Source organism: Mya arenaria, chromosome 4, assembly GCF_026914265.1.
Source record: "Mya arenaria isolate MELC-2E11 chromosome 4, ASM2691426v1".
Lineage (NCBI taxonomy): Eukaryota > Metazoa > Mollusca > Bivalvia > Myida > Myidae > Mya > Mya arenaria.
The window spans coordinates 41,774,771-41,802,737 of NC_069125.1; the positions used below are offsets into that span (position 1 = coordinate 41,774,771).

The window sequence follows — 27,967 nt, forward strand, 5'->3', positions numbered from 1 at the left end:
ACGATCAACTTCTGCTTGTTAAGTCATGACATTAATGTACATCCTGTTAGTTTCATTTTTTAACAGTAATAATTAAGATCTGGTAGTCAAAAACTTTATTTGTAATTTACACAGTATACACTCCTACGCACAGGGTACAGAAGGTAGAAAAATCGGATCTCTCTCTATATATATATGTGCATATCAAATATTGCTCTCCATGAGCCAATTTATGACCACTGTGCGCAAGAGTGTATAGTATAATTCATCCAGGAAATCAACAGATAAAATGCAAATGGTAAGGATGTGTTTTATAATAGGTCAGTAACGTTCCCAAACAATACAACTATCAGAATCATTCTTCAATCTCTGTATTGTATTAAAGGATAACGTTTTAAGATGTAACCAACCTTTGACATCGTTTTTGGTTTAAACAATATTTATTGTACACAAGTAAATTAAGCAAATACATAAATTACATACATGATAATTAAGGCTTAAAGCTAATATTTATACCTCTCACCTTAATCGTGTTTCGCTTCAAAATATCACCACATTCAATCACTGGTTAAATATTATCATGGCAACATAATTGGGTATGAGTTAATAAGTTGGAAACAATAGCTGTCACAGTATGTGACGAATGCCCCCGAATGTGACATTGACCTATGAACAAGGTCAGTACATGAAAAGTTAAAGATCAAACAAATACATATGGCAAGTTATTTCAAATTGCCTCTGAACATAAAAAAATACCACCCATACTTGACAACCTACATTCTTATGTCCTTATATGCAGCATTCCATTGTGAATAAACACTAAGTGTGACCTTGACCTAAGAGGTAGGGACACGGTTCTTGCACCCGACACGTCGTCTTGGTATGCCGAACACATGTGGCAAGTTATTTTAAAATCGGTCCATACAAGGGAAAGTTACAGCCCGGACACGATAATCTATACTCTATGTCATTATATGCAGCATTCCATTGTGAATAAACACCTAAGTGTGACCTTGACCTTAGAGGTAGGGACACGGGTCTTGCACGCGACACGTCGTCTTGGTATGTCGAACACATGTGGCAAGTTATTTTAAAATCTGTCCATACAAGAGAAAGTAACAGCCCGGACACGACAACCTATACTCTATGTCCTTATATGCAGCATTCCATTGTGAATAAACACAAAGTGTGACCTTGACCTAATAGGTAGGGACACGGGTTTTGCACGCGACACGTCGTCTTGGTATGCCGAACACATGTGGCAAGTTATTTTAAAATCTGTCCATACAAGGGAAAGTTACAGCCCGGACACGACAACCTATACTCTATGTCCTTATATGCAGCACTCCATTGTGAATAAACACCTAAGTGTGACCTTGACCTTAGAGGTAGGGACACGGGTCTTGCACGCGACACGTCGTCTTGGTATGTCGAACACATGTGGCAAGTTATTTTAAAATCTGTCCATACAAGAGAAAGTAACAGCCCGGACACGACAACCTATACTCTATGTCCTTATATGCAGCATTCCATTGTGAATAAACACAAAGTGTGACCTTGACCTAATAGGTAGGGACACGGGTTTTGCACGCGACACGTCGTCTTGGTATGCCGAACACATGTGGCAAGTTATTTTAAAATCTGTCCATACAAGGGAAAGTTACAGCCCGGACACGACAACCTATACTCTATGTCCTTATATGCAGCACTCCATTGTGAATAAACACCTAAGTGTGACCTTGACCTAAGAGGTAGGGACACGGTTCTTGGTATGCCGAACACATGTGGCAAGTTATTTTAAAATCTGGCCATACAAGGGAAAGTTACAGCCCGGACACGACAACCTATACTCTATGTCCTTATATGCAGCGTTCCATTGTGAATAAACACAAAGTGTGACCTTGACCTAAGAGGTAGGGACACGGGTCTTGCACGCGACACGTCGTCTTGGTATGCCGAATACATGTGGCAAGTTATTTAAAAATCTGTCCATACAAGGGAAAGTTACAGCCCAGACACGACAACCTATACTCTATGTCCTTATATGCAGCATTCCATTGTGAATAAACACCTAAGTGTGACCTTGACCTAAGAGGTAGGGACACGGTTCTTGCACGCGACGCGTCGTCTTGGTATGCCGAACACATGTGGCAATTTATTTTAAAATCTGTCCATACAAGGGAAAGTTGCAGCCCGGACACGAGTTATTGAGCCGGACACACGGACGGACGGTGCGATTTTAATATGCCCGCCTTCGGGGGCATAAAAATAGTTTGCACAGGTTCCATAGTGTGTTTTTTAAGCTGGAGACTAATTCAACACACCATTACATTACAAAATCATGACATACAGTTTTCTTAATTCGTCAAGATGTATTTGCATGACGTCGTTTATTTAACCGACACTCACTCTCCATGCTGATATTTTAACGATGGCGTAAGGGTCCGCACAATAGCCTTGTCTATGCCGGCGCCGCAGGCAATCGTGAAGGCGCGGTACGGGGGTGGCGTGTGCTGCGTGAATTCCTTCTCGTGCTGCCCCACGAGACGGAACGCGTTCACGGTGACTTCCAGCAGACTGCTCGTGTTGTTATCTTGACCGTCTAGCACCCACATCGACTTCCCGTCTCCAACTGCGAGGCAGGGAACGCGAGGGTACCTTTTGAGCGCCTCATCGAAATCGCTGACCTCGCCCTGGCAGCCTCTCCCGTTGTCCTTCATCCTGTCCCCGTACTGGTCAATCGGTATATCGAGATCTATGCGGATATTGTGTTCCAGCCAGTCATTTAGCATGTACACGAGCCCGTCTGATTCTACCGGTGTCAACTTGCCTACGTAGTTATTGTAACTTTGAGCGTGTCCGTCAAAACACTCTTTCAGGTCCAAGTAAACAACGTCACAGGTGTTCATTCTAAATCGTGCAACCTTTTCATCATTTTTCTCGCTCTTATGCGATGTCAGTATGTACAATGTTTCGTCATTTTCAACGTAAAGAGTTGTCTTAAAACAACCCGGTCGTAATGGTTGCGGTATTCTTGCCATCATTGCCATCATCTCGTACTCCCGGCGTCGGTCGCGGTCCAGTTTGTCTTTGTCGTCCTTCTTTTTAATCTTGTCCTTTGGAATAGACGTGTAGTGCGAACTTGTTGACATTACATACGTCCACGATGCGCCACTCCCTTCTCCGGACATTTTGTACAGCTTGTGCAAGACATTGCATGATCGCGTCGGGTCTTCCTCCTCCTCGTCATAACGCCCATGTCGGTACTCGCGCTCGTTGTCCATAATGACTATCCTTACAGCTGCATACACCGTGCGACCCATTAATGCAAGCTCTATCCCATCTGCAATTTCTTCTTTTAATCGATGAGTGGATTCAGGGTTAGCGACGTCCAGTGACATATTCGATCGAGACCAGTTCCTGTTATCGATATCGTAACAGAAAACCGACGCACAGACCTGGTCGTGGGTAAAATACAGCTTATGTCGAAAGTAGAGCATCTTCCACTTGTTGTCATCTCTCAGACTTGGTACTGAGTTATCCCTACCGTTCTGGCGACGAGGATCAAGCATATGTGGAGCCATTCTCATCATCTCGCGCAGGTGCATATGTGGTAAGTCTTCATCCATCCCCATTCCCATCATTTTCCGCATCATGAACGACGGCATTCTGCCCCTTGCCGCCTCCTCAAGTAAACGATGTCGCCGTGAGCTTGGTGCGTGTCGCATCATCATCATCATTTCTGGAATATCGTGCCTCCCCATCATCATCGACATTCGTATAAACTCCTCCTCATCATCGTCGCTATCGGGTAATTCGTCGCCGTCATCAAAAGGATAACGATCTCGATCTTCCTTGTCCCGGCGGCGACCGCTAGCCCCTGGTCGAGGACGGCTCCCAGTGGTTCTATTGGGGTTCGGAAACGCCCTAGTTAGACTATTCAAGTTCAGAGTTCCTATTTTATACCATCCCCTCTTCCTTGGAATGAAAGCTGTGATGTCAACCGTGTCGTTAGATATTACCCCACCAACGGACGTCGGAGCTAACACAACCAATGAACGTATCAACCGTGCCTCTTCCTTAATTTCTATTTCCGGTTTTACTCGGAAATTCCGTGTCTTATGGGGCTTCGGATGAGGCTGGCGTTTGATTTTCTTAGGTCTTTCTGGGTCAGGATCTCTTCTAGTGAGTTCCATGGGATACTTTGCGGCCCATATCCGGTGTTGCTCTCTTTCGACCATCTCTTCGTGATGTTGATTGTACATCTCCTGTTCTTCAAGAGAGTAACCTTCCTTACGCGTTCTTGGTCCATAGACAGGCCATACGTAGTCAAACTCGTTCCTAACTTTCACCGGCTCATCTTCTAGCTCCGAGTCGTCAAGGTCTTCATCTTGCATATCAGATGATTGCGCAGGGGGCGGTGTTCCATTTTTCATGTACTCTGATGGAATCAACCCAGAGAATGTTTGGCGTACTTCAGACTTCAATTGATCGTTTACATCAAAATTTACACTGTCTATTTCGTTTAAGACTTCTTCAATGGTTTCATTGCAGTCCACGAAAGATCTTCTGTTCATCCTGAATTTTATCATCCGTACAGCTTTAATTAAAAGTTTAGCTCGGTCATCACTTTCCGATTTCATAAACCACTTTAGAATGAATTTAATGTAGTCAGCTTTTCTTGAAATGTATTCAGATTTTATGATTGGTAACAACTGCTCAAAACCAAGGTTGTTAAGCTCGGTAATGTCTTCCTGAAACATTATGTGATCGTGAAATCTTGATTCTATGATTGGACGAAGCTTCGCTGTAAGTGCTCTCATGTCAAAATTGATGGCCATCGTCAGCATAGCTGTAATGTTGTGTATGGAAATAACTCCTTCCAAAACCCTCGTGCATTGAAACTTCATATCATCAAGAAACAACATGTTGGCAATGTTGATTATTTCATAAACATTCGTGTCATTAACTTCAAATGACTGCCCATAGAAACTATTGATGACGTTTTCTATGACATCAGTACTGTCTGCAAGGTGAGACACGTCTACGACATCACTGGTTGCCTCGATAAACGCTCCTAAAAACATGCCTTCAAAGAAAGGGCTGCTCTGTGCAAGAATGGCTTTGTGGGCAAAGACCGTCTTAGATTCAGAAACTTTAAGCTGTATGTCACAGAATGTGCCGTCCTTGCGGTGTCCATTCAGTGTGTTCAAGATGTCTTGGGCCTTGCTGGTCACGGGGTAGGTGATTCTCTTCACGGGTCCCTCATCCCGCGGAACCACGGCCCCACCAGCAGTTGACGTGGACGGTCCGGATGACATCGCAGACATCTAAAAGTAATGAAAAATGACAACTTACAAAACGAAATGGCTATGTGCTACACTGTTACTTATACATGTACTTACATTTATGAGATAAAAGTGAGATAAAAAGATAAAGTAATGGGGTTCGTACATATGTATGTGTAACTATAATGCACACGACTACGTCAATAATGTATCGGAATTGAAGTGTAGAAAATACTTAAATGAAAACTTACCTCACAGATATGAAATTCTATTTTATTTTTACTAACAAATAAAAATGGGATTCCAGTTATAACATCGCATTTATTTTTATTTTTACAGACAAATAATATGGAATTCCAGTGAAAAATTTCCAACAATGAACTATTTATAGTTTCGCCATACATGTTTATATAAGCCATTGAGTACGGTTGTTCATGAACAGAACAGAACGGGAGAGAACATTTACTAACATTGCCATTTCGTCAATTCTACAGATGGATGAAACAAAATGAACCGAATTTTGTTACTAAATAGTTATTTTGACATTTTAATTTCATAGATATATTGGTCTATGAAAAGTATTTCGTTTACCAATTATATTATCATCCTTGTTTAAGTCTTAGTAAAGCGACTGATGTTTACTAACATATACGTTACCTTATGATGATTTTATATTCAATTTATTCTTAAATGATTGATATACATTTTTAAAAAAGTCTATCGATTTTGCGAATTCTTATGTCCAATAAATTTGTGAGTTAACATATTTCTTTTATTTAGATGTTCTTATTCATGCAATTATGGTACTGGAGAAAGTATCGTCGGGAGGAATTTAAGCAAAATCAAGTTAAACAACCCTTCATGGTCAGAGTTTGCTTTTTGTGCTCCGGCAGTGACTATTGTTGATTACTGGCAGTTGCAGTAGTTTGTACATCTTACTATTAAGATTGCCATGTAAATACTACGCAAAACAAACGTTTGTGTGTAGACTTACAAAGATTCAGTACATGACCATTTTTTTACTGAATATGCAGGGTCTGTAGTTTTCCCTTCAAAATTTAGTTGGAAAAATACTTTGCAATCAAATTTGATCAACATGAAGAAGAAATAATGGTTCATATTAAAGACACACATAGTGATGTGACTAGAGATATTCTTCGAATTGACAATTCTCTAATTTATGGATAATTTAGCAGGAATTCACCAAAATTGTTCACTGTATGTGCACAGATTATACTGGGTGAGTACCTATATCGTAACATTTTCGGCACTATTTTTGAAATATTTTTAGTTAGACTTGCACCACAACTACAAAATTTTCCATCAGCATACAAGATTTCAACACCAAATGGTTGATATTATATATAAATGACATTTTTCAAAATACCACCAATCTGCATGAAAAGTACTTTACTAACCGCACAGTCAACGACTGCCATTTTTTTGTCCTCGGAGTACCTAAATATGGAACAGTTTTTATTTGTTATTCATTTGAACATCAAAAACTTTAATGATAGCAGTATTTGAAATACAATGTACTTACTGGAGAATCGTGTTCTTTGGAACTTGTATCTAAGGCAAGCGTCTTTATTGATTAAAATCGTTAATAAACTGATCACGATCGGAAAAACGCTTTAATTATGGGTGTTCCCTATTTTATTTAGGTACTGTTCCGATTTAGGTACTCACCCAGTACAGATATGCATGGCTTCTGTACTCTCTAGAAAAAACCCGACATATTTGCAAAACTTGTACCTTTTACATTCAAACCTCCTAAGTATTGTGAATGACTGAATTTTGAGTTCCAACGATTTGTATTTGTTGAACATTTCGATGTACATAATTACATTACATAATCCTTCATAATCATCCATAAATTTGAGCCCTACATTTATGCACATACAGTATATAATATCGATACAATGTGTACAGTACCTGATACTAGCACAACGTGCATCGCTTAATCAACAACTGATGGATAATGATTTCGAGCATGGTTACAACCAAGATGGGTTACACACGTACAACACATTTTAAGCCACGTATTGTCAAAATTAACATTGAATATCCAAAATTAGAGTCAATGTGGGTAGAATGAACGATTTAGTGTATTTCCGATTAAAATCGTATTTAAAAAATAATACTGTACAGTACAGTACCAGTAGTCTTACTCATAAGTAAATATAATAATATTCTTACCTCATAGATGTGAATACTAAGCCTTTGGATTTAATATGACCCACACCTAATGATGGGATTCCTTTTTTTAAAACGGAATTTCCAACGATGGACTATTTATAAATAGTGGGGATTCCAATTTAAAAGTAACAGGCAACACTTACAGTATAATGAGTATTATACGCAACTCATTGTCTGCTACCGTAAAAAATGTCAAGCGTGTGATGCAAATTTTCCGATCTGTATGTATACAGTGACTTGTTGTTTGCCAGCAATGCTTTAAAGATTTACTTAAAAATGCACATAGATTCCCTAAGTTAACGTTTTAATTTACATTTTTGCTACAAATTAATGTCTTACTACTTTGATGATTTGATAGTTATTCGGATTTTTTATTCGGATGTATGTCATTTTGACTGTTTGAAAAATCAAAATATCATATTAAATTCAATGTGTTGTAGTTTTCCTCTTATTTTAAGCATTTAGATCAAATTGGTTGCCAATTCATTGTTTCTACCTATCCACTGACTGTCATGCAGTATTCAGGTCAAACTTCTGGTACAAAAGTATTAAACACACACTGTTAAAGCATATCAACCCCATAAAAATCCTTTCAGCATATACATATTCTTATTGTTATTATAACTTTAGAAAATTGTTATTTTTTCACTTAGAGTCAGAATGATTGAAAAGTTGCTCTCATACCTGGTCAGTGATTCTCTGCAAGTGCCAGTATGGACTATTGTTCTGGCTGCTGCTGTTGTTGTAGCTGTTGTTTGGGAGAAAAGAAAACCCAGGACAGCCCAACAGGTCAGTCATGTGTAAGAATAAAGTCAGTGAATGTACGGTAGACCTATTACTTTAATGTCAAACACAAATATTGTTTTATGCAGAGATTTCTTTTATTGAAAATAACTGCCATTTGTAGGCTGTTTCCTACAGAGGAAACAATGAAAGAGACTTGTCATAGAAAAAAAAAATTAAGACATATGTCACCAATAATTCATTCCTCAATACTGGAATCAATAATTCTTATCACTATGTTGTGGTTTTATCACATATTGAAAAAATATATAAGAAAAACAGTTTCAATTATGTGGCATTCGGCTAGAAACCTTATGCTATCAATGAAATACTTTTAAATGAACAAAATCAGAGCATCATATTTTGCTTTTATGTTGATCGTTTGTTGAGTACACGGAGTCTCTTTAATATTTAAAAGCAGATTGATTTCTTTAATACCACTTATGTTTCAATGTTTTTATGAACTTTTGATTTTGATAACATACTGTAGTTGAACATTGATAAAGAAGGTTTGACTGATTATATCTAATGATGATTTTAGACTGACTTTTAATACCTACAGTGTATTCAAGGAAAAATTACTCCATTTCCACAAAGATCTATGATATAAATTTCCCCCTAAGATGGGTAATAATTTCCCCTTTAAAAAAAATAAAGAAAGATTTCCCAGTATGAATAAAGAAAAAGTGAAGTTTGTAACACCTTGATTGATCAACTACATGGGAAGGGCAAAACCGGAAGCATCATTAAAGACTATAAGTTAAACTCACTCACGGTGCATATCCATATCGGTACCCTCTTTGCACATGCCCCGGTCATTTTCTGCTGAAAACAAATTGGTGATGGACAACAAGCCAGTAAATGCGCATTCAACTTATATGAAAGGAAGTATGTCATGTGCAAAAGAAGTATACCACGGAACACTAGAATGTTAAAGCTATGTCTTATTTAGTAATGTGCCCATTTTTCAATTACTGCAACTCCACAATAAGCTACACAATATTGATATGTCTTGCCTCGCCCACCGCCTCTGCATGTTCTGCGGGCTTAAACAATCAATAGCAAAGAGGTATCCCGTGCTGCTGCAAAACCCCGAAAGTATGGTGTTTTTATGAATTTACCACATATTTTAGACTGTTAATTGCCATTTGTATGAATATGATATATAAATGAAAACATGTATTATGTATGGGGTGTACATAATCAAACCAGTGGTTCATTTAAGCCCGCAGAACATGCAGAGGCGGTGGGCGAGGCAAGACATATCAATATTGTGTAGCTCATTGTGGAGTTGCAGTAATTGAAAAATGGGCACATTACTAAATAAGACATAGCTAAAACATTCTAGTGTTCCGTGGTATACTTCTTTTGCACATGACATACCTCCTTTTATCAGTTGAATGAACATTGACTGGCTTGTTGTCCATCGCCGATTTGTTTTCAGCAGAGAATGACTGGGGCATGTGCAAAGAGGGTACCGTTTCAGTAGAGTTCGCAAAGAGGGTACCGATATGGATATGCACCATGTCACTGTTTTTCTTATTTACAGACAACAACCAGTCAAGAACAAAAACCACATGCTCCAACAGAACAAAATGTAAAACCTACAGTCTCAAAAAAGAATATTGATGTCAGCAAGTTTGTCAGATTGAAGCTGAAGATATTCTATGGAACTACTACAGGAAAATCCAAGGTATTAGACTAAACAAAATTACAAGTCATGGAATTAAGATGGACAATTGACTTATTGCTTTTATCAACATACTAGTATATGATTTCTTGTATGTCTTTATCAATTGACACATACATGCTAGTCAGATGGTATGCATATATCTGTAAATTAAACTTAAATAGAGATGCATGTATATATCCATTGCATCTTTCTTTTTAATAATTACTAGTATGTGTTAAAAACTGTTGAATGCTACTTGTACAGGTAGAACAATTTATGCAATGTTTATAATTTAGAAAAAAAAATCGCAATACATAAGCATGAACAAAATAAATAAAAGCAAAACTCTATTTGCAGTTGTTCGCTGGCCAGCTTGCTGAGGAGGGTGGTAGGAAGGGTTATAAGATTGACCTTGTGGACCTGGCAACGTACGAGCCAGAAGATGACCTTTCTGAAATTGTATGATTTGTTGCACACGTATATCCAAATATTTCATAATATTTTAGATTTTAAGCTCAACTATTTGAAGTAAAAAGTGCTATACTACTTGTTTCAGCGTCAGTGTTGGCGTTCAGTTTTAGGGCATGTTGGCTTTTACACTTAAGTCTTATAACTCCAATACTGCTCATTCAATTCATTTCGCACAGTTGTTCAGGACACAATTGTAAGGTATCATAAATCCATATCATTCTAAATTTAAATCATGGCTCCTGATTGACTTAAAGTTTTAGGATACATTGTGTTTGGTTAAAGTTTAAGGGCAAGTTTGGATTTTCACTAATAACTCCTATACTCTTCATTAATAGACTTTATACTTCATACAAATGTTGACGGCCATCATACATCATAAGGTGACATTACTCCATGTTATCTTTTATACAAATTATGGCCCTTGATAAACTGACACAGTTGGGTTAAAGTTTAAGGGCAACTTGGGATTTTTAATTAACTCCAATACAGTTCAATCCATAGACTTCATACTTTATACAATCACTAATAACTCCTATACTCGTCATTAATAGACTTTATACTTCACACAAATGCTGACGGCCATCATACATCATTAGGTGACATTACTCCATGTTATCTTTTATACAAATTATGGCAACTTGGGATTTTTAATTAACTCCAATACAGTTCAATCCATAGACTTCATACTTTATACAATTGTTGACGGCCATCATATCATTAGGTGAAAAACCTCCATGTTATCTTTAATACAAATTATGGCCCTTGATAAACTGACACAGTTGGGTTAAAGTTTAAGAGCACCTTGGCATTTTTAATCATAACTCCAATACCAGTTAATCCATGGACTGCATACTTCATACAATTGTTGACGGCCATCATACCATTAGGTGAAAAAGCTCCATGTTGTCCTAAATTAAAATTATAGCCCTTGATCTACTGAGAAAGTTTGGTAAAAGTTTTAGGGCAACTTGGCATTTTTCACTTATACCCTCCAATACCATTCATTCCATGAACTTCATACTTCACACAGTAACTGTTGTTCACGACCATAAAACAATTAGGTAATGTCATTCCATAGAAACATAAATACTAATTATGGCCCTTGATCGACTTTTTTTATCTAGATTGCTTTTGACAGGCACAAAAACATACCAGAAAATACTAGAATAAAATGATATTATTATAATTTTATATAAACTTGAAAGTTAAAACTGATAAATTTTAGTATTAATTTCATTGCTTATATTTTAATTTCATTAAGTTGTCATACTATAGGCAATCATGAAACCTACCACTTTTTAGACCCTTGAAGTACTTTACGCTCTTCCGAAAAAGTAATGCTTATGATTTTTTTTAAATACAGTGCAGCATTATCTGTTTATATGCCTTTCACAAGTTGACATCACCTGTGTTAAACCCTTTTAAGTTTTTTGCACCATTTACATAGCATTCATTCCCTACATTTTTATATTATAATTCTTGCATCGTCATACATTGGCAAGTACTTTTGATATTCAATTTATTTCAGGGTACAGACACAGTGTGTGTGTTTATAGTCTCCACATACACTGACGGCACTCCCCCTGAGAGCGCTGCCTGGTTTTGCAAATGGCTGGAGGAAGCGTCAACAGACTTCCGTATGGAAAAAACACTTCTCAGAAACATGCAGTACTGTGTCTTTGGACTGGGCAACTCTCTGTACTCAGATCACTACAACACTGTGAGAAAAAGCTCCATTAAGTTACAGCTTAAAATGTATATTTTGTTGGTACAAACCAAAAATTCACATTAACAGGTATTTTAATACGTTTTTTTTCCTAAGAAAACCTGTCTTTTTCATATAGAAAATTGTTGCTTTATAACGGAAGCTATTAAAATTTCATAAAAACTTCAATGACAAAGTCTGTTGTTGTCTGTGGCAAAACAACTTTAAATGATTGTATTATTGTACTTCTTCAAGGTGTATTGGGGTCAACATTAGCATCGAAGTAGCACTCAACACTTCAAAAACACTTATTTGTACATTTTCGTTATGATTTAGGTGGGGCGAAACATTGACCGCTGGATCCACAGCATGTCTGGGAAGAGGGTGACTATTCTTGGACAGGGAGATGAGGATGTGGTCAACAGTCGGCATGGAGGTGGCACTCAATTCTTTGATACTTTTTATTCGTAGTCTGTACAATCATTTCATGTAAAAGGCATACTTGAAATAACATGCACAGAGGTAGCATTCAACAAATTCATTGCAGGGGATTGTTTTTTTGCAGTTCAAATGTAAGAAGATACATAATCAAAATTGTTATATTTTTCTTCCCCCAAAGGTGGGAAAAATTCAAATTGCACTGTCGGCCCGTGGGTGCAGCTCAATTTCTCAAGTCAGAACCGTAACTTTCTCTTGTATGGACAGATTTTGAAATAACTTGCCACATGTATCGACATACCACGTCGACATATCACTTGCACAACTGTGTCCCTACCTTGAAGGTCAAGGTCACACTTACTGTTTGTTTACTATGGAATGTTGTGTATAAGGACATAGAGTGTAGGAAGTTGTGTCCGGGCTGTAACTTTCTCTTGTATGAAAGATTTTCTTGCCACAACATACCAACACAACTCATGTATAAAACATCACTGAGAGGTAATTAAAGTGTTTATACATTCCACTTGTTCATGAACATCCTTTGCTTTATCCACACATTTTATTGCTATTTATTTTTCCTTTTCTAAATGACGTTTGAACCGCACTTTCGTACCATTTCCGGGCATTTGTCACTTACAGTGTCAGCTTTTGTTATATGCCTTCTACGATGACTGAAATATCTGAATATTTTGTATTTGAATTAGCAGAGAAAATCACTAGATAACTTCTACTGAATGAAAATTGTTTTTTATCTTGAAATGCAATTGTCCAATGAGTATTTGTTATCATTTCAGGTATAGAGGAAGATTTCAAAGCTTGGCGAAAGATATTCTGGCGGAAGGCAGGCCCAGTCCTAACAGGTCGTAAGACTCTGATGTCAGTCACTGGCAAGAGTAAGGAGGGATGTAATGACGGAGAAAAGTGTGGGGGTTCGTGCAAGTGTAAGGATGAGGGAGGGGCATGCTCCAGTGATGAGGATCAGGAGGGTGACGAGGTATGATGGGGCATGCTCATGAGTCAGGAAATAAGGCTATGTATGGGCTTTGGAAAGTGTGGAGCTCCTTCCATTGTGATGTGGATGAAGGCACATGCTCCAGTGATAACCAAGGTGGAGGGGATAAATAACATCAGTGTGCCAAACAATTTTTTTTATATTGCCTAATTTAGAAGGCACCAGATAAAAAAAGATTATTTTGTCTATTGTAAAGAGTTTCCTTGGAAAATATGTCGTAATTGTTGAGCAGGCTGGCAGTGAGCGAGACATTGTTGTCACAATGGTGGTTCTGTGTATGTCTGTCCATCTGTCCATCCGAACTGAGCATTGACTGGGCTGCATCTTGACCCTTCATTTTATAATTTTCTTAAGACTTGCCATAAAGGTTCATGATGATGAGATGGCTTTTCACGCACAGGACCCAGGTATTTATGTAAACCTCAAAGGTTAAGGTCATGCTTAGAGGTCAAAGGTTGAATTGATCTGTGTCTGGGCTGTATCCTGAACATGCATTATAGGATTTTCAAAAAACGTGCTATGATAGTTCACTATGATGAGGTAGCATGTCATGTACAAGACCCAGTTCTGAACCTCAAAGGTCAAGATCACACTTAGAGGTTAAATATCAAAATGAGTGCTGTTATGGTCTAGACCTTGTCTGAGCTGTTCTTTGACCATGCATTTTATGATTTAAAAAAATAACTTTTTGTGACAGTTCACCATGATATGGTGTCCAAAGGTCAAGGTCACTTTTAGAGGTCAAAGGTTCAAATGAGTACTCTTGATAGGACTGTATCTTGCTAAACCAAACATAACAAGAGTTCAACGAAACTTGACATGAATGTTTATGATGATGAAGTGGGGTTTCACATACAAGTCCCAGGTCTGTATATCTCAGCATATGCATCATGCATTGCATTGAAACTTTAGACATGTGTTCCCAACTATCCAACCTACTTAAAAGTGAGATAATGCACCAGTCAACTGTAACCACTGCCCCCCAGGTCCAGGGAATAGCGGGGACTTTGACTTACGGTCCAGCCAACCTCAGGTAAAAACCCCGCTCTGCGGGGATAAACTGATGGTAAAATCCCACACCAGGGACCCTAGCAGGGCTTCTAAAATTTTGGAACCTCAATGGGTCCTGACCCGGCGACAACCCCCCCCCCCCCTTAAAAAAATCCCCCCCCCCCCCCCCCCCCCCCTCAATAAAAAGAAAGACCTGTTCAAAAGTCTGATTATTTAGAAATGTCACACATTTTTGCAACGTTGTTTCTGTCAACATTTTTTTGCGATGTGGCAATTCGTAAGAGGGCTCTAGAGCCACATAGCCGATTCAGATACTCATTGATACAAGTTTAATTTAAATGAGATTCTCATCAAGTTCTGCGGCGTTTCTAATAAGAATGACTGCAATCGTAATTAACTGTGGCTGGTCCAGACCGGCAAATTGCTGGTTTTTAGAAGCCCTGGACCCTTGGTAAGGCCCATTCCCCGCTATATTTTGCGTGAAGACAAAACAACCACATTCAGCCGGCACTGCGGGCCACCTGGAAGGTAAAAACATGGCCCATTTCCCCGGCTATCCCCGGTATACTCCTGGACCTAGGTGGGCCGTGGTTACAATTGACTGGTGCATAACTATTTTTTACATATTATATAAATTTTTCCCCTTTCATATTAGACTTAGAATTTCTGGTTGGTTTTGCATGTAAGCACATGTCTGCAACTACTTGATGTATTGCATTGAAACTTTTTATACAATCAAGTATGAAAACTCCCTTTCTTGCATATAATGCAAATTTTGCCTCTTTATTTTTTACTGTTTAAGGCTTTCAATGTTTTCTAATTTCACAGTTATTCATGCTCGTTAATCAAAACTTTGCAGTCCTTAAACTTAAAAGAGTCAGAATGGTCAAGAATGCTGTCTCTATGACAGCTCCTGTTTTGTTAGCATTAATCTTATCACCACTAACTATGAATGAGGAGTTAAGACAAGGAAGGCAATGGAATTATAAATAAGCCATATATAATTTTAAAATATTTTTAACTGGTTTCTCCAGCCCTTGTATGAGACAAGCAGCGAGGAAGAAGATGATGATGCAGAGTCAGGTGGGGAAGAGGAGGGTGTGGTCACCCAGAACCCAGGGGGCGTGGTCGACCTGGAGGATCTGGGCAAGGTCATGAAGAAAATGAAGACTGCCAAGGTGAGCTTATATGGGGCTGGGTGCAGGCAAACTGGTGTAGAAGTGGGGAGCGAATTTGAGGAAGAAAAGAGGGGTCACACAGAACCCTGGGGGTGTTGTAAACTGGAAGGAATTGGGCTAGGTCATAGTGCCAGGTTTAGGGATTGGCTTGGAACTGAGTGCAGTAAATTAATGTTGATGATTTATTTAAATTGAATCTTGTTGTAACTGAAATTTTATGAATCAATAATCTCTATCATTTAATCCAAATGTTTATTTTTCAAAATTATTTATCTCAGGCTGCACGGCGCGCAGAGGAGTCAACAGTAGCTGCAGGAGGCGAGAGGAAGGAAATGGTAACACCACAACTGAGGAAGGCCCTCACCAAACAGGGGTATCGCATTATTGGCTCCCACTCAGGCGTCAAACTATGCAGGTGGACCAAGGTAGGCACTTCTTTAGTTTGAGATTAAATTACATCTGAAATTCAATTGTGATGATCAACCAACAACCAAGGAAGGCACTCATCCACTCCAGCTTCAAACTATGTAAGTGTACGAAGATACGCGTTTAATTTGTTTGAGAATAAATTAACCTTGAATTTCAATTGTCATATTCACCCAAAAACCTAGGAAAACCTAGATTCTACCACCCCAATGTCAAGCTATGCAGTATGCCAAGATAAGCACTACATAACATGTTGTGTCAGAAAAAATCATATCAGTAATTCAGTTTTCATGGTCACCCAACAACCTTGAAAGGCCCTCTCCCACTCCATCATCAAACTGTGCACATGATCCAAGATATGCGCTTCATTAGTTAGAGAATTAATGAAATCTGAAATCTGGCCCTTTATCAGAATTTACCTGCATAATCAGTTCAAAGTTAAGTTGTATGATTTAAGTTTGTTATAAACCACATGATCTATAAAGCATGTTCATGACCCTTTTTAGCTTGACTATTCGAAGAATATGGAGAGCTATACTACTCACCCAAGCTTCGGTGTAGGCGTCAGCGTCGGCGTCACACCTTGGTTAAGGTTTTGCGTGCAAGCACACATAGGTTAATATCTCAGCAACTACCTGAGGTATTGCATTGAGACTTTATACAATGATACTCAACCATCCAACCTACTTAATTTACCAAGTTAGATAACTCTAGTTTGCATTTAATGCAAATAATAGGCCTTTATTATTCGACTTAGAAATTCTGGTTAAGATTTTGCATGCAAGCACACATAGGTCAATATCTCAGCAAATATATCAGGTATTGCATTGAGACTTGATACAATGGTACTCAACCATCCAACCAACTTATTTAACCAAGTTAGATAACTCTTGTTTGCATTTAATGCAAATAATAATCCTTTATTATTCAACTAGCTTGACTATTCGAAGAATATGGAGAGCTATACTACTCACCCAAGCTTCGGTGTAGGCGTCAGCGTCGGCGTCACACCTTGGTTAAGGTTTTGCGTGCAAGCACACATAGGTTAATATCTCAGCAACTACTTGAGGTATTGCATTGATACTTTATACAATGGTACTCAACCATCCAACCTACTTATTTAACCAAGTTAGATAACTCTTAGTTGCATTCAATGCAAATAATAGGCCTTTATTATTCGACTTAAAAATTCTGGTTAAGGTTTTGCGTGTAAGCACACATAGGTAAATATCTGAGCAACTGCTTGAGGTATTGCATTGAGACTTAATACAATGGTACTCAACCATTCAACCTACTTAATTAACCAAGCTTCATAACTTTAGTTTGCATTAAATTCAAATAATGGCCCCTTTTTTATTTGACATAGAAATTCTGGTTAAGGTTTTGCATGTAACCACTTTAAAGTCATTACCTCAGCGAATACATCATGTATGGCATTGAAACTTTACACACAGGCTCCCAACCATTTAACCTTCTTCTTTAATCAAGTAAGATAACTCTATCTTCATATTATATGATTTTTGCCCCTGTATTATGAGACTTAGAAATTCTGGTTAAGGTCTTACATGTTAGCACACATAGGATAATATCTCAGCAACTACTTGATGTATTGCATTGAGACTTTATCCAATGGTATTCAACCACCCAACGTAATTGAATAACCAAGTTAGATAACTGTAAATAATGGCCCTTTATTATTAGACTTAACAATTCTGGTTAAAATTTTCCATGTAACCACATTTATGTTAATATCTCAGCACATCATGTATTGCATTGAAATCTTATCTAACAGTGATCCATGCGTGTTTCACCAGAACTTTTCAATCCTTACACTGAAAAGCGGCGGAATAGTTGAGCGCACTGTCTCTGTGACAGCTCTTGTTCTTAGTTAATATTGAGTGTATATGCAGATGCTACAAGCACACATTCTAGGGCATAGACAGCCACCCATGCATGGAGGCAACATCCAGTCCTGCCTGGACCAACAAATGTGTCTTCTGCTAAAGATTGATTATATCATTGTCTGTCTATATTTACAGTCGATGTTGCGGGGTAGAGGCGGATGCTACAAGCACACATTTTATGGTATAGAAAGCCACCGTTGCATGGAGACCACTCCCAGCCTTGCCTGTGCAAATAAATGTGTCTTCTGCTGGAGGTACATGCCTAGATTAGTAAATTGTTTTACAATGATTGTGCAACAGGGTATTGCAACATTGTCTTTATCTCAGACATCAGTATGTTTTGCAAAAGTATGGTCTGATGATGTGGTGGAACACAGTGAATAGAGAGGCAACACACTTGTGTGGCTTGGTGACCACAAACCAGACTTACATACTTCTATGATGAAAACTGAAATTTATTGGTATCTTAGCAATATGAATGACTTCAACCATTTCAAACGAGGCAGTAATTTAGCTCTCTGTTGTGTCTACAGCTAAAATATTATACTTACGAAAATGCATGTGTATAGCTTTGTACAAATAATGCTACAGTTTTTCATAGGAAACTGACAAGCCTGTATCATTTTCAGGCACCACACCAACCCAGTGGGCACGGAGTGGCGTTGGCAGATGGACGACCCTGAGCTTGTGTTCTCAGGAGCCCTAGAGAGCCATGTCAGCATGATCAAGCAGTTCAAAGGTACCCAGGTTTCATGTGGTCATGAAAATATATTTAAGCAATGAACATTTATAGGAATGTGGCCAAAGGTTGTACATGATGATAACATATTTATTCTGACAAGTTACAAGGATCTATCAATGACCTAACTGGCACTTCTATGGAGCACAATCACACACCACCATTTATCATATTTTGAATAACACTGTCATTAAAAAAATAAATTGGTAAATGACATTCCATATTGAATGACATCTTATGTTAAATCCTCTGTGCCTCTCCCAGGAGTGCCTGGTGTGATTGCCGAGAGGTTTGCAGAGGGTTTGAACCCAGCTCACTGCGCCTTGTCCCTGGTAGGAGAGCCCATTATGTACCCAGAGATAAACCGCTTTGTGAACATGCTGCATGAAAAACACATCTCTACCTTCCTCGTGACAAACGCACAGTTTCCCGATGCTATCACGTAAGTTGTTAACATTTTTCCTTTCAACTTGAAGGTATTTCTTAGTGATGAACATTTCAATGATTTTCACTTAAAATGACAGATGTTAGACTGGTTTACCATCTTGCCATCCTAGGGTGGGTTGTATGCTTAAATGGAATAAAGCTAACCACTCGCTGTTTTTCTAGGGCATAATTTTCTTCTTTCCTTGTTCTTTGCCATTTTCAAAAAAGGATTTGTTCAAGGAGCATCAGATTGATAAAGAATTATATATAAGACATACATGTACTGGTTATAAACTTTAAACAAGTCTGGCAGTTCCGTTTACATGCTTATTTGGTTTTACTCTACAGTGAATGATAACCAGTCCACAATTTTCTTTGACTAAGGTAATCTAACACAAATAACTTTGTACAAGGATAGATCCATGTTAAATGTATTTGCAGGAATCTTTCTCCAGTGACGCAACTTTACGTTAGTGTGGATGCTAGCACCAAGGATAGCCTAAAGAAGATAGACCGGCCCCTTTTCAAGGACTTCTGGGAAAGGTTCCTAGACAGCCTGCGGGCCCTGTCAGAAAAGGGGCAGAGAACTGTGTATAGGCTTACCCTTGTCAAGGCATTCAACACAGATGAGATTGATAATTACGCCAGACTTGTGTCCATTGGAAAACCGGATTTCATTGAGATTAAGGTGAGCGAAACTTTACAAATAACTTTTGCATTTATTCAATGTATATTATCTGTAATATATTTTAACAACAGCAATTGTTGTAAGAATGCTGATGTAAAAAGGGTCAGTTGTTAATTGAAGATCAAACAAATGTTTTAAAACGTTTTCTGAGCAAGAAAACAGCAATTTTTTTCTATGATATTTTAAATATATTTAATAAAAAGTGGTTGTAGCTGTCAGGAATGATAAAAAACAGGATTACCCGGTAGCACTTAAATCAGGACTTAGTCATTAATTTCAGGCTATCATACATTTTTATGCATGTTTGTTTTTGCTGGACATTTGCAATTGCATTTGTAAAAAGATACTAAGAGGTGCCTTCATGTGAATAAAACATTCGACAGGGGTTTAAGCACCTTATCCCTGCTTTTGGACTAAATCACTTGTATTCAAACTAAATGTTCAGGATTGGGATTTTAAGCCTGTCACCATCCCTGTGTCCGTTGATACATGTATAATAAAGATTACCTTTTGACTTTGTTGTAAGACTACTTTTTTCAATTTGAATGTTCTCTTATCAGGGCGTGACATTCTGTGGTGATTCGAAGGCGTCCACTCTGACCATGGGTAATGTTCCTTGGCATGAAGAGGTCGTCAAGTTTGTTCAACAGTTTGCAGAGGAATTACCTGACTATGAGATCGCCTCTGAACATGAACACTCCAATTGCCTGCTTTTAGCTCATAAGAAGGTATATTGAACATATTGTTAAATCACTCTTGACTATATTAGATTCTATTGCCATGTTGAACCTGCTTTAAATGCAATTATATACATAGGGCCAATTGTTCAGAACTTTGTTAAAGTAAACAATGACGACATCGTTGTTAACTTTTAAAAATAAACTATTTGATGATGTGCTTATGTTTTAAAACAAAAACAAGTACCGGTACAGCTAAATCAGATGTTTCAAATCTTACTGCAGATAACAAATGTATCTAATAAACTTCGAGAGAAATAAAGTTTACAACAATGACATTAACGTCGTTGTTAACTTAAAGAAAGTTCTGAACAATCAGCCCAATATCTCGTAACTTCATTTTAACTTATCATTGTATCAATCTGTATTGGGGTCAATTGTACTTGTTTTAAAGTCTTGCTTTCCCTTGAATCAAAAGGTTGTTTTTTCTTTTAAGAGGCTGTTTCCTCGGTGGAAAGTGTCAATATTACTTTGCCGAGATGAATTTAACCATCATGACCTACATAAAGGATAATTGTTTGTTTCAGTTAAAAATAGTAATATATTTCACAGAGAGAACACCTTAAGTTACATTTCCCGAGTGGCATAGCCAAATGTGAAATATTCACTTTTGCTTTTCACAAGATGAAATATATTGCAATTTAACACTGAAACGGACAATTTTTCTTTTATTGTGTGCCTGAAAGTGGTATTAAAAGACATTTAATTGCATTTTATTAGAAAAACATGCCAAACTGTATGGGCATGTTAAGTCATTTCGGAAAGGACATAGTTGATATTATGTCCCAGCCCTGAGTGCACTGATATTTGATTTGGATGGCTAAAAATGCTAAAAAATGACAACAGTGAAAAATAACAAATGGAAATTTTTACTGTTTGAAGCTTTTTCATTACAAACCACCGGAAAACATATAATAAAACCAGTTTTTACACAATAAAATATAAGGAGTTCTATGAAGTTAATCCATGTATTTTACAGTTTTACCATCAATATGGCTTCTTTTTTTTTAAGTTGAACAATCATCTCATTTAGGAAAGCCCCGGCAATGGATTTATTTTTCAAACAAAGTCTCAGCTAAGTCTAAAAGTTGTCAAAAATTCCATGACTTACATTATAAAATGTAAATCTGACAAAATCCTATATTTCTTTTTTCCTCCAGTTCAAGGTCAACGGTGAGTGGTGGACCTGGATCGACTACCCACGGTTCCACAAGCTCATAAAAGAATGGACTGAGAGTAATGGTGAGCGGACGTTCACCGCCCTTGATTACATGGCCAAGACCCCACACTGGGCTGTGTTTGGGGCCCGGGAACAAGGCTTTGACCCCGCAGAGACCAGATACTTCAGGAAGAACCCAAAGAAGGACATTGGGGGCTGTTGAAAGAGGGCACTGGTTATTTTTCATTGGAGTGATTATTCTAAATTGCTTTCAAAGGAGTGTTTGTTTGTTATATTTAGAAGGTCTTATATTTAGTTGTGTTTGGATAAAAGATTACTTTTTAAATAACAAACATGCTTTGTGTTCTTACATGAAGAAATATGTAAATTGGCTTCTGACATTTAGGACCACATCTTGATTTTTCAGGAGTGTAAGAGTATGACTTTTCCATAATTGTTGTTGTTGTATTTCTGTGCAATGAAAAAGAATATGCATATGTATACAAGTGCTTATGTTACCACATAAGATCCCTATTTATTTAAGCAATAACCTGTCAGACTCAAATTAACACTATCAGAAGTTCCACATGGTTTTTACAGTTCATTGTAGCTACAGATTTTCTATAAAAATAACGCTACCTGTGAGGAGACACATTCCAGCCACGGGACCTAGATGGTGCGCCATGCTAAAATACTGTTGCACAGGATTTGTTTATATAGCACTGGATAACAAACATCTTAAACAATGAACCCCTGATCTGCATGGTTCAGATCTAGTTCTCAGTAAGCTCCAGATGTCTGGTGAGGATGTCATTCTAGATAATTACACATGTATATTTTGTATTGTGTTTCTTTTGTTAAGTATTCAAATACAACTGTTAACCACAAACAAAGGTATGTGGTGCTGTATGAAAACCAAATGAGTAAGTGTTAAATATATAAGAAAATGATAGTTTTACTACATGATGTCAAGTATGTACATGTAGGATGTTATGAATTTAAAGGAATGCACAGTATAGCGGATTTATTTGTGCACTTACTTGATATGAACAATTTGAAATGTCAACAAAGGTTTATGAAATATTATCGTTTTTCTTATACAAATACTTTTACATTATTTTGCTGATCACTTACAGGCATATATAAGCCATTGGAATATATTTTTATTCATGTTTTGGTACATCACAAGTTGTGTTTTTAAAACATTGAATAAAATCATAATACATTTCTTGGCATTATGTACTATTTTATCTTATTTTAACACTTGTATTCTAAGTGTTTCCCAAAAAAAGTGTGTATTAGATGAGTAGGCGGACCTTAAAAGCTGCACTCTCACAGTTTTGCCATTTTAACAACTTGTTAGCTCACCTGAGCACGAAGTGCTCAAGGTGAGCTATTGTGATCGCCCTGTGTCCGTCGTCGTCCGTCATCAACAATTTGACTGTTAACACTCTAGAGGTCACAATTTGGGCACTATCTTAATGAAACTTGGTCAGAATGTTACCCTCAATAAAATCTTGGATGAGTTCGATATTGGGTCATCTGGGGTTAAAAACTAGGTCACCAGGTCAAATAAAAGGAAAAGCTTGTTAACACTATAGAGGTCTCATTTATGACTGTATCTTCAGGAAACTTGGTCAGAATGTTAATATTAATACTCTCTAGGTCAAGTTCGATTCTGGGTAATGTGCGGTCAAAAACTAGGTCACCAGGTCAAATTGAAGGAAAATCTTGTTAACACTCTAGAGGTCTCATTTATGACTGTATCTTCATGAAAATTGGTCAGAATGTTTATATTAATAATCTTTAATTCAAGTTTAAATCTGGCTCATGTGCGGTCAAAAACTAGGTCACCAGGTCAAATCATAGGAAAACCTTGTTAGCACTCTAGAGGTCACATTTATGACTGTATGTTCATGAAATTTAGTCAGAATGTTTAAATTAATAAGCTCTAGGCCAAGTTTGAATCTGGGCATGTGCAGTCAAAAACTAGGTCACCAGGTCAAATTTAAGGAAAAGCTTGTTAACACTAGAGGTCACATTTATAAAGGTTTCTTCATGAAAGTTGGTCAGAATGTTTACATTAATTATCTCTAAGTCAAGTTTAAAACTGGGTCATGTGCAGTCAAAAACTAGGTCATAAGGTCAATTCATAGGAAAAGCTTGTTAGCACTCTAGAGGTCACATTTATGACTGTATCATCGGGAATCTTGGTCAGAATGTTTATATTGATTACCTCAAGGCCAAGTTCGAATCTTGGTCATGTGCAGTCAAAAACTAGGTCACCAGGTCAAATTTAAGAAAAAGCTTGTTAACACTCTAGAGGTCACATGTATTACTGTATCTTTATGAAAGTTTGTCAGAACATTTATATTAATAATCTCTAAGTCAAGTTTAAATCTGGGTCATGTGCGGTCAAAATCTAGGTCATTAGGTCAAATCATAGGAAAACCTTGTTAGCACTCTAGAGGTCACATTTATGACTGTATGTCCATGAAACTTAGTCAGAATGTTTATATTGATTAGCTTTAGGCCAAATTTGAATCTGGGTCATGTGCGGTCAAAAACTAGGCCACCAGGTCAAATAATAGGAAAAGTATTTTAACACTCAAGAGGCCAGATTTATGACCATATGTTTATGGAACTTGATCAGAATGTTATTGTTGATGATCTTTATTGGATCAGGTGAGCGATTCAGGGCCTTCAGGGCCCTCTTGTTTATTTTTTGTCTTGGAACAGGCAATTTTTTGCGTAGATATCTGCAAACCAATGATATAAGATTACTTGAACCAGTATATATTTTTACAACGATTGTGAAGGAAGCTATGATAGCTTATACTTAGTCACTCTCATTGGCACGATGTTGCGCGAGAGTGTGGTCTTGTGTTGTGGGGAAACCGGAGTACCCGGAGAAAACCCACTTGTCCGGCTTGGTGACAACTAACCCAACTCACATGCACCCAGGCCGGGAATCGAACCCGGGTCGCCTTGGTGAGAAGCGATTGCGCTAACCACTGCGCTAACCGGACAACCAATATATATATACCGGTAGATATGAGATTGATAACAAAAAATCAGAACGTAGATTTTCATATTTCCGTTTGAAAATTAATGTTTTATGGCTTAAATCGTTACAAACGGTTTAAAAAAAATGCATAAAACATCAATTCTTGAACTTATATATAAAAATCTGCAATCTAATGTTTTGTCAGCAGTCTTATATAAATGGTTGTCATGGATTTTCGCAAAAGTTGGCTCGTTCCAAGACAAAAAAATGAAAAAGTTGTCAAAATGGTAGAACTGTGAGAATGCAGCTTTAAACGCCAGCCAAAGTTGAAATTCTGAATGATTAAACTTAATGATTGTCAAACTGCAATTTCATTGGCTGAAAATGTCGGTTGTATTCTAATTATTATGCCCCCCTTCGAAGAAGAGGGGTATATTGCTTTGCACAGGCATGTCGGTCGGTCGGTCCGTCGGTAGACCAAAACTTGTCCGAGTGATAACTCAACAATTCCTGGACGTCATCAAACTTGACATGAAGGTTGGGCCTGACCAGTAGATGACCCCTATTGATTTTAGGGCTCATCAGGTCAAAGGTCAAGGTCACAGTGACCTTTAATGGTAAAATAATTTTAAAGCTTGTCCGAGTGATAACTCAACAATGCCTAGACCTATGGTCATCAAACTTGATATGGAAGTTGGGCCTGACCATTAGATGACCCCTATTGTTTTTGGAGGTCATCGGGCCAAAGGTCAAGGTCACAGTGACTTTGAATGGTAAAAGGATGTCCGAGTGATAACTCGACAATGCCTGCACCCTTGGCCTTCATTCTTGACTTGGAGGTTGGGCCTGACCAGTAGCTGACCCCTATTGTTTTTGGGGCACATCGGGTCAAAGATCAAGGTCATAGTGACATTGAATGGTAAAAGGTTGTCCGAGTGATAACTCAACAATGCCTGCACCCATGGCCCTCATAATTGACTTGGAGGTTGGGCCTGACCAGTAGACGAACCCTATTGTTTTTGGGGGTCATCGGGCCAAAGGTCAAGGTCAAAGTGACCTTGAATGGTAAAAGGTTGTCCATGTGATAACTCGACAATGCCTACACCCATGGCCCTCAAACTTGACTTTGAGGTTGGGCCTGACCAGTAGATGACCCCTATTGTTTTTGGGGGTCATCGGGCCAAAGGTCAAGGTCACAGTGACCTTGAATGGTAAAAGGTTGTCCGTGTTATTACTCGACAATGCCTGCACCTATGGCCCTCAAACTTGACTTGGGAGGTTGGGCCTGACCAGTAGATGACCCCTATTGTTTTTGGGGGTCATTGGGCCAAAGGTCAAGGTCACAGTGACCTTGAATGGTAAAAGGTTGTCTGAGTGATAACTCGACAATGCCTGCACCCACGGCCATCAAACTTGAATTGGAGGTTGGGCCTGACCAGTAGATGGCCCCTATTGATTTTAGGGGTCATTGGGCCAAAGGTCAAGGTAACAGTGACTTTGAACGATAAAAGGTTGCCTAAGTGATAACTCAACAATGCCTGCGCCCATGGCCCTTAAACTTGACTTGGAGGTTGGGCCTGACCAGTAGATTACCCCTATTGATTTAAGGGGTCAGAGGTCAAGGAGACAGTGACTTTGAAAGCAAACTCGACAATTCCTGGACCTATGGTCATCAAACTTGACATGAAGGTTGGGCCTGACCAGTAGATGACCCCTCTTGACTTTGGGGGTCATCAGGCCAAGGTCAAGGTCACAGTAACCTTTAACGCAAAAAAGTTAACAAATCTTCTCCCAGTGATATCTCAACAATGCCTGAATCTGTGATCATCAAACTTGACATATAAGTTGGGCCTGACCAGGAGATGACCCTTATTGATTTTAGGAGTCATTGGGTCAAAGGTCAGGTTCACAGTGACCTTGAATGCGAAAATGTTTCAAGTGATAATTTGACAATGCCTGCACCCATGGCCCTCAAACTTGACTTGGAGTTGTGTCTGACCAGTAGATGACCCCTTATGATTTAAGGGGTCATTGGATCAAAGGTCAAGGTAACAGTGACCTTGAACGAAAAATGCTTGTCTGTGTGATAACTTGTCAATGCCTGCACCCATGGCCCTCAAACTTAATATTTAGATTTTTGGTGACCAGCTGATGACTACTATGGATTTTGAGGTCATAGAGTCAAAGGTCATGGTCAAAACACACTCTATCCTCAAACTTTGAATGGTCATAATCTTAAAACTGCCTCAACGGCATACAATGTTAGCGACAAATCAGCTGTCATTTCGGCCCATGCATATTTCATTCAATTGTCCATATAATCCTGACAACATGGCGCTCAGGGGGGGCATTATGTTTGACAAACATCTCTTGTTATTCTTGAAAACTCTGTTGATGTTTTTATGGCAAAAAGTGTTACTATCATGTTAAGAAAAATGCTCTTTTTGGCCTTTTTCAATACTAGACAGATCTGTTTCATTGCGAGTTATCTTATTTGACTGATCATAAGGCAGTAGTGCTAAACTCACCTGATTCTAAGACAAGAAATTTAAAAAATGTTACAACTGTCAATCTGTGAGACTGCACTTTAAAACGTGTGTTAGTTTTACACCCACAACATCAGCCGCCAGTTTTCATGAAGAACAGCCATAGATTGGTAACTAGGCATCATATTTACAGAGCTCGGCAGCTGATTGCATACCATAACTCTTTGATCAGTTGTCAACATGTTATCTTTGGCCAGTTTGCACATTTAAGATTGGATGATAGTAGTTATTGGATAATTATTGGCCAATCAATAATCTTGTTGGTTTACTTTGACCAAACCAAAAGAGGTAGTAACCAGTATTATACAATTGGCTGATGAAGTCTATGGTATAAGCTCTGCATTTTTTCCCAGTTAGAATAACTTCATGTTTTTATATCTTTGTTGACAGATGTCTTTTTTCTGTACAGAGTAGACAGATGATTCAGATGCAAGTGTCTCAAATGTTTTCAGCCTAGTCTTGATGAAATAAAACTTTTATTACCCTTTTGTTGCATTGAGTTTATTTTCTATAAAGCTACCAGTATTACTTTGGTGACAGAATCGTTATCACAAAATCTTTCACATAAATATGTTCAGCACATGTTCATGTAAATGTCA

The 27,967-nt window shown here is 38.1% G+C and overlaps 2 protein-coding genes across 4 annotated transcripts; one reads left to right on the forward strand and one right to left on the reverse strand.

The window, feature by feature from the left end:
- Positions 1 to 93: 93 nt before the first annotated feature.
- LOC128232579 (uncharacterized) lies at positions 94 to 7,548 on the reverse strand. Of its 2 annotated transcripts, none has more exons than XM_052946224.1 (2): positions 7,467 to 7,548; positions 94 to 5,309 (listed from the first exon to the last, which is right to left on the reverse strand). In XM_052946224.1, the coding sequence occupies exon 2, from the start codon at positions 5,307 to 5,309 to the stop codon at positions 2,385 to 2,387; it is 2,925 nt and encodes a 974-aa protein (XP_052802184.1). In that variant the 5' UTR covers positions 7,467 to 7,548; the 3' UTR covers positions 94 to 2,384. The 2 variants fall into 2 exon arrangements, with proteins under 2 accessions (XP_052802184.1, XP_052802185.1); XM_052946225.1 differs by lacking the exon at positions 7,467 to 7,548 and adding an exon at positions 7,203 to 7,422.
- Positions 5,363 to 27,856, forward strand: LOC128232580 (S-adenosyl-L-methionine-dependent tRNA 4-demethylwyosine synthase TYW1-like). 2 transcript variants are annotated; one of them, XM_052946226.1, is made up of 16 exons: positions 5,363 to 5,845; positions 6,048 to 6,507; positions 8,120 to 8,255; positions 9,799 to 9,942; positions 10,279 to 10,380; positions 11,921 to 12,112; positions 12,434 to 12,533; positions 13,330 to 13,529; positions 15,593 to 15,736; positions 16,015 to 16,161; positions 18,202 to 18,320; positions 18,696 to 18,805; positions 19,070 to 19,247; positions 19,673 to 19,919; positions 20,480 to 20,647; positions 21,817 to 27,856. In XM_052946226.1, exons 2-16 carry the CDS (start codon positions 6,488 to 6,490, stop codon positions 22,036 to 22,038), a joined length of 2,229 nt encoding a protein of 742 aa, XP_052802186.1. In that variant the 5' UTR covers positions 5,363 to 5,845; positions 6,048 to 6,487; the 3' UTR covers positions 22,039 to 27,856. The 2 variants fall into 2 exon arrangements, with proteins under 2 accessions (XP_052802186.1, XP_052802187.1); XM_052946227.1 differs by lacking the exons at positions 5,363 to 5,845; positions 6,048 to 6,507 and adding an exon at positions 7,587 to 7,687.
- The last annotated feature ends 111 nt before the right edge of the window (positions 27,857 to 27,967 follow it).

Bases quoted from the DNA above. Each gene is read 5' to 3' on its own strand.
- LOC128232579 (XM_052946224.1), bottom strand. From the start codon at position 5,309: ATGTCTGCGATGTCATCCGGACCGTCCACGTCAACTGCTGGTGGGGCC.
- LOC128232580 (XM_052946226.1), top strand. From the start codon at position 6,488: ATGTGCACAGATTATACTGG. The intron at 9,943-10,278 runs GTATTAGACTAA...CTCTATTTGCAG, and splicing joins CTACTACAGGAAAATCCAAG to TTGTTCGCTGGCCAGCTTGC. The intron at 19,920-20,479 runs GTGAGCGAAACT...TTCTCTTATCAG, and splicing joins CGGATTTCATTGAGATTAAG to GGCGTGACATTCTGTGGTGA.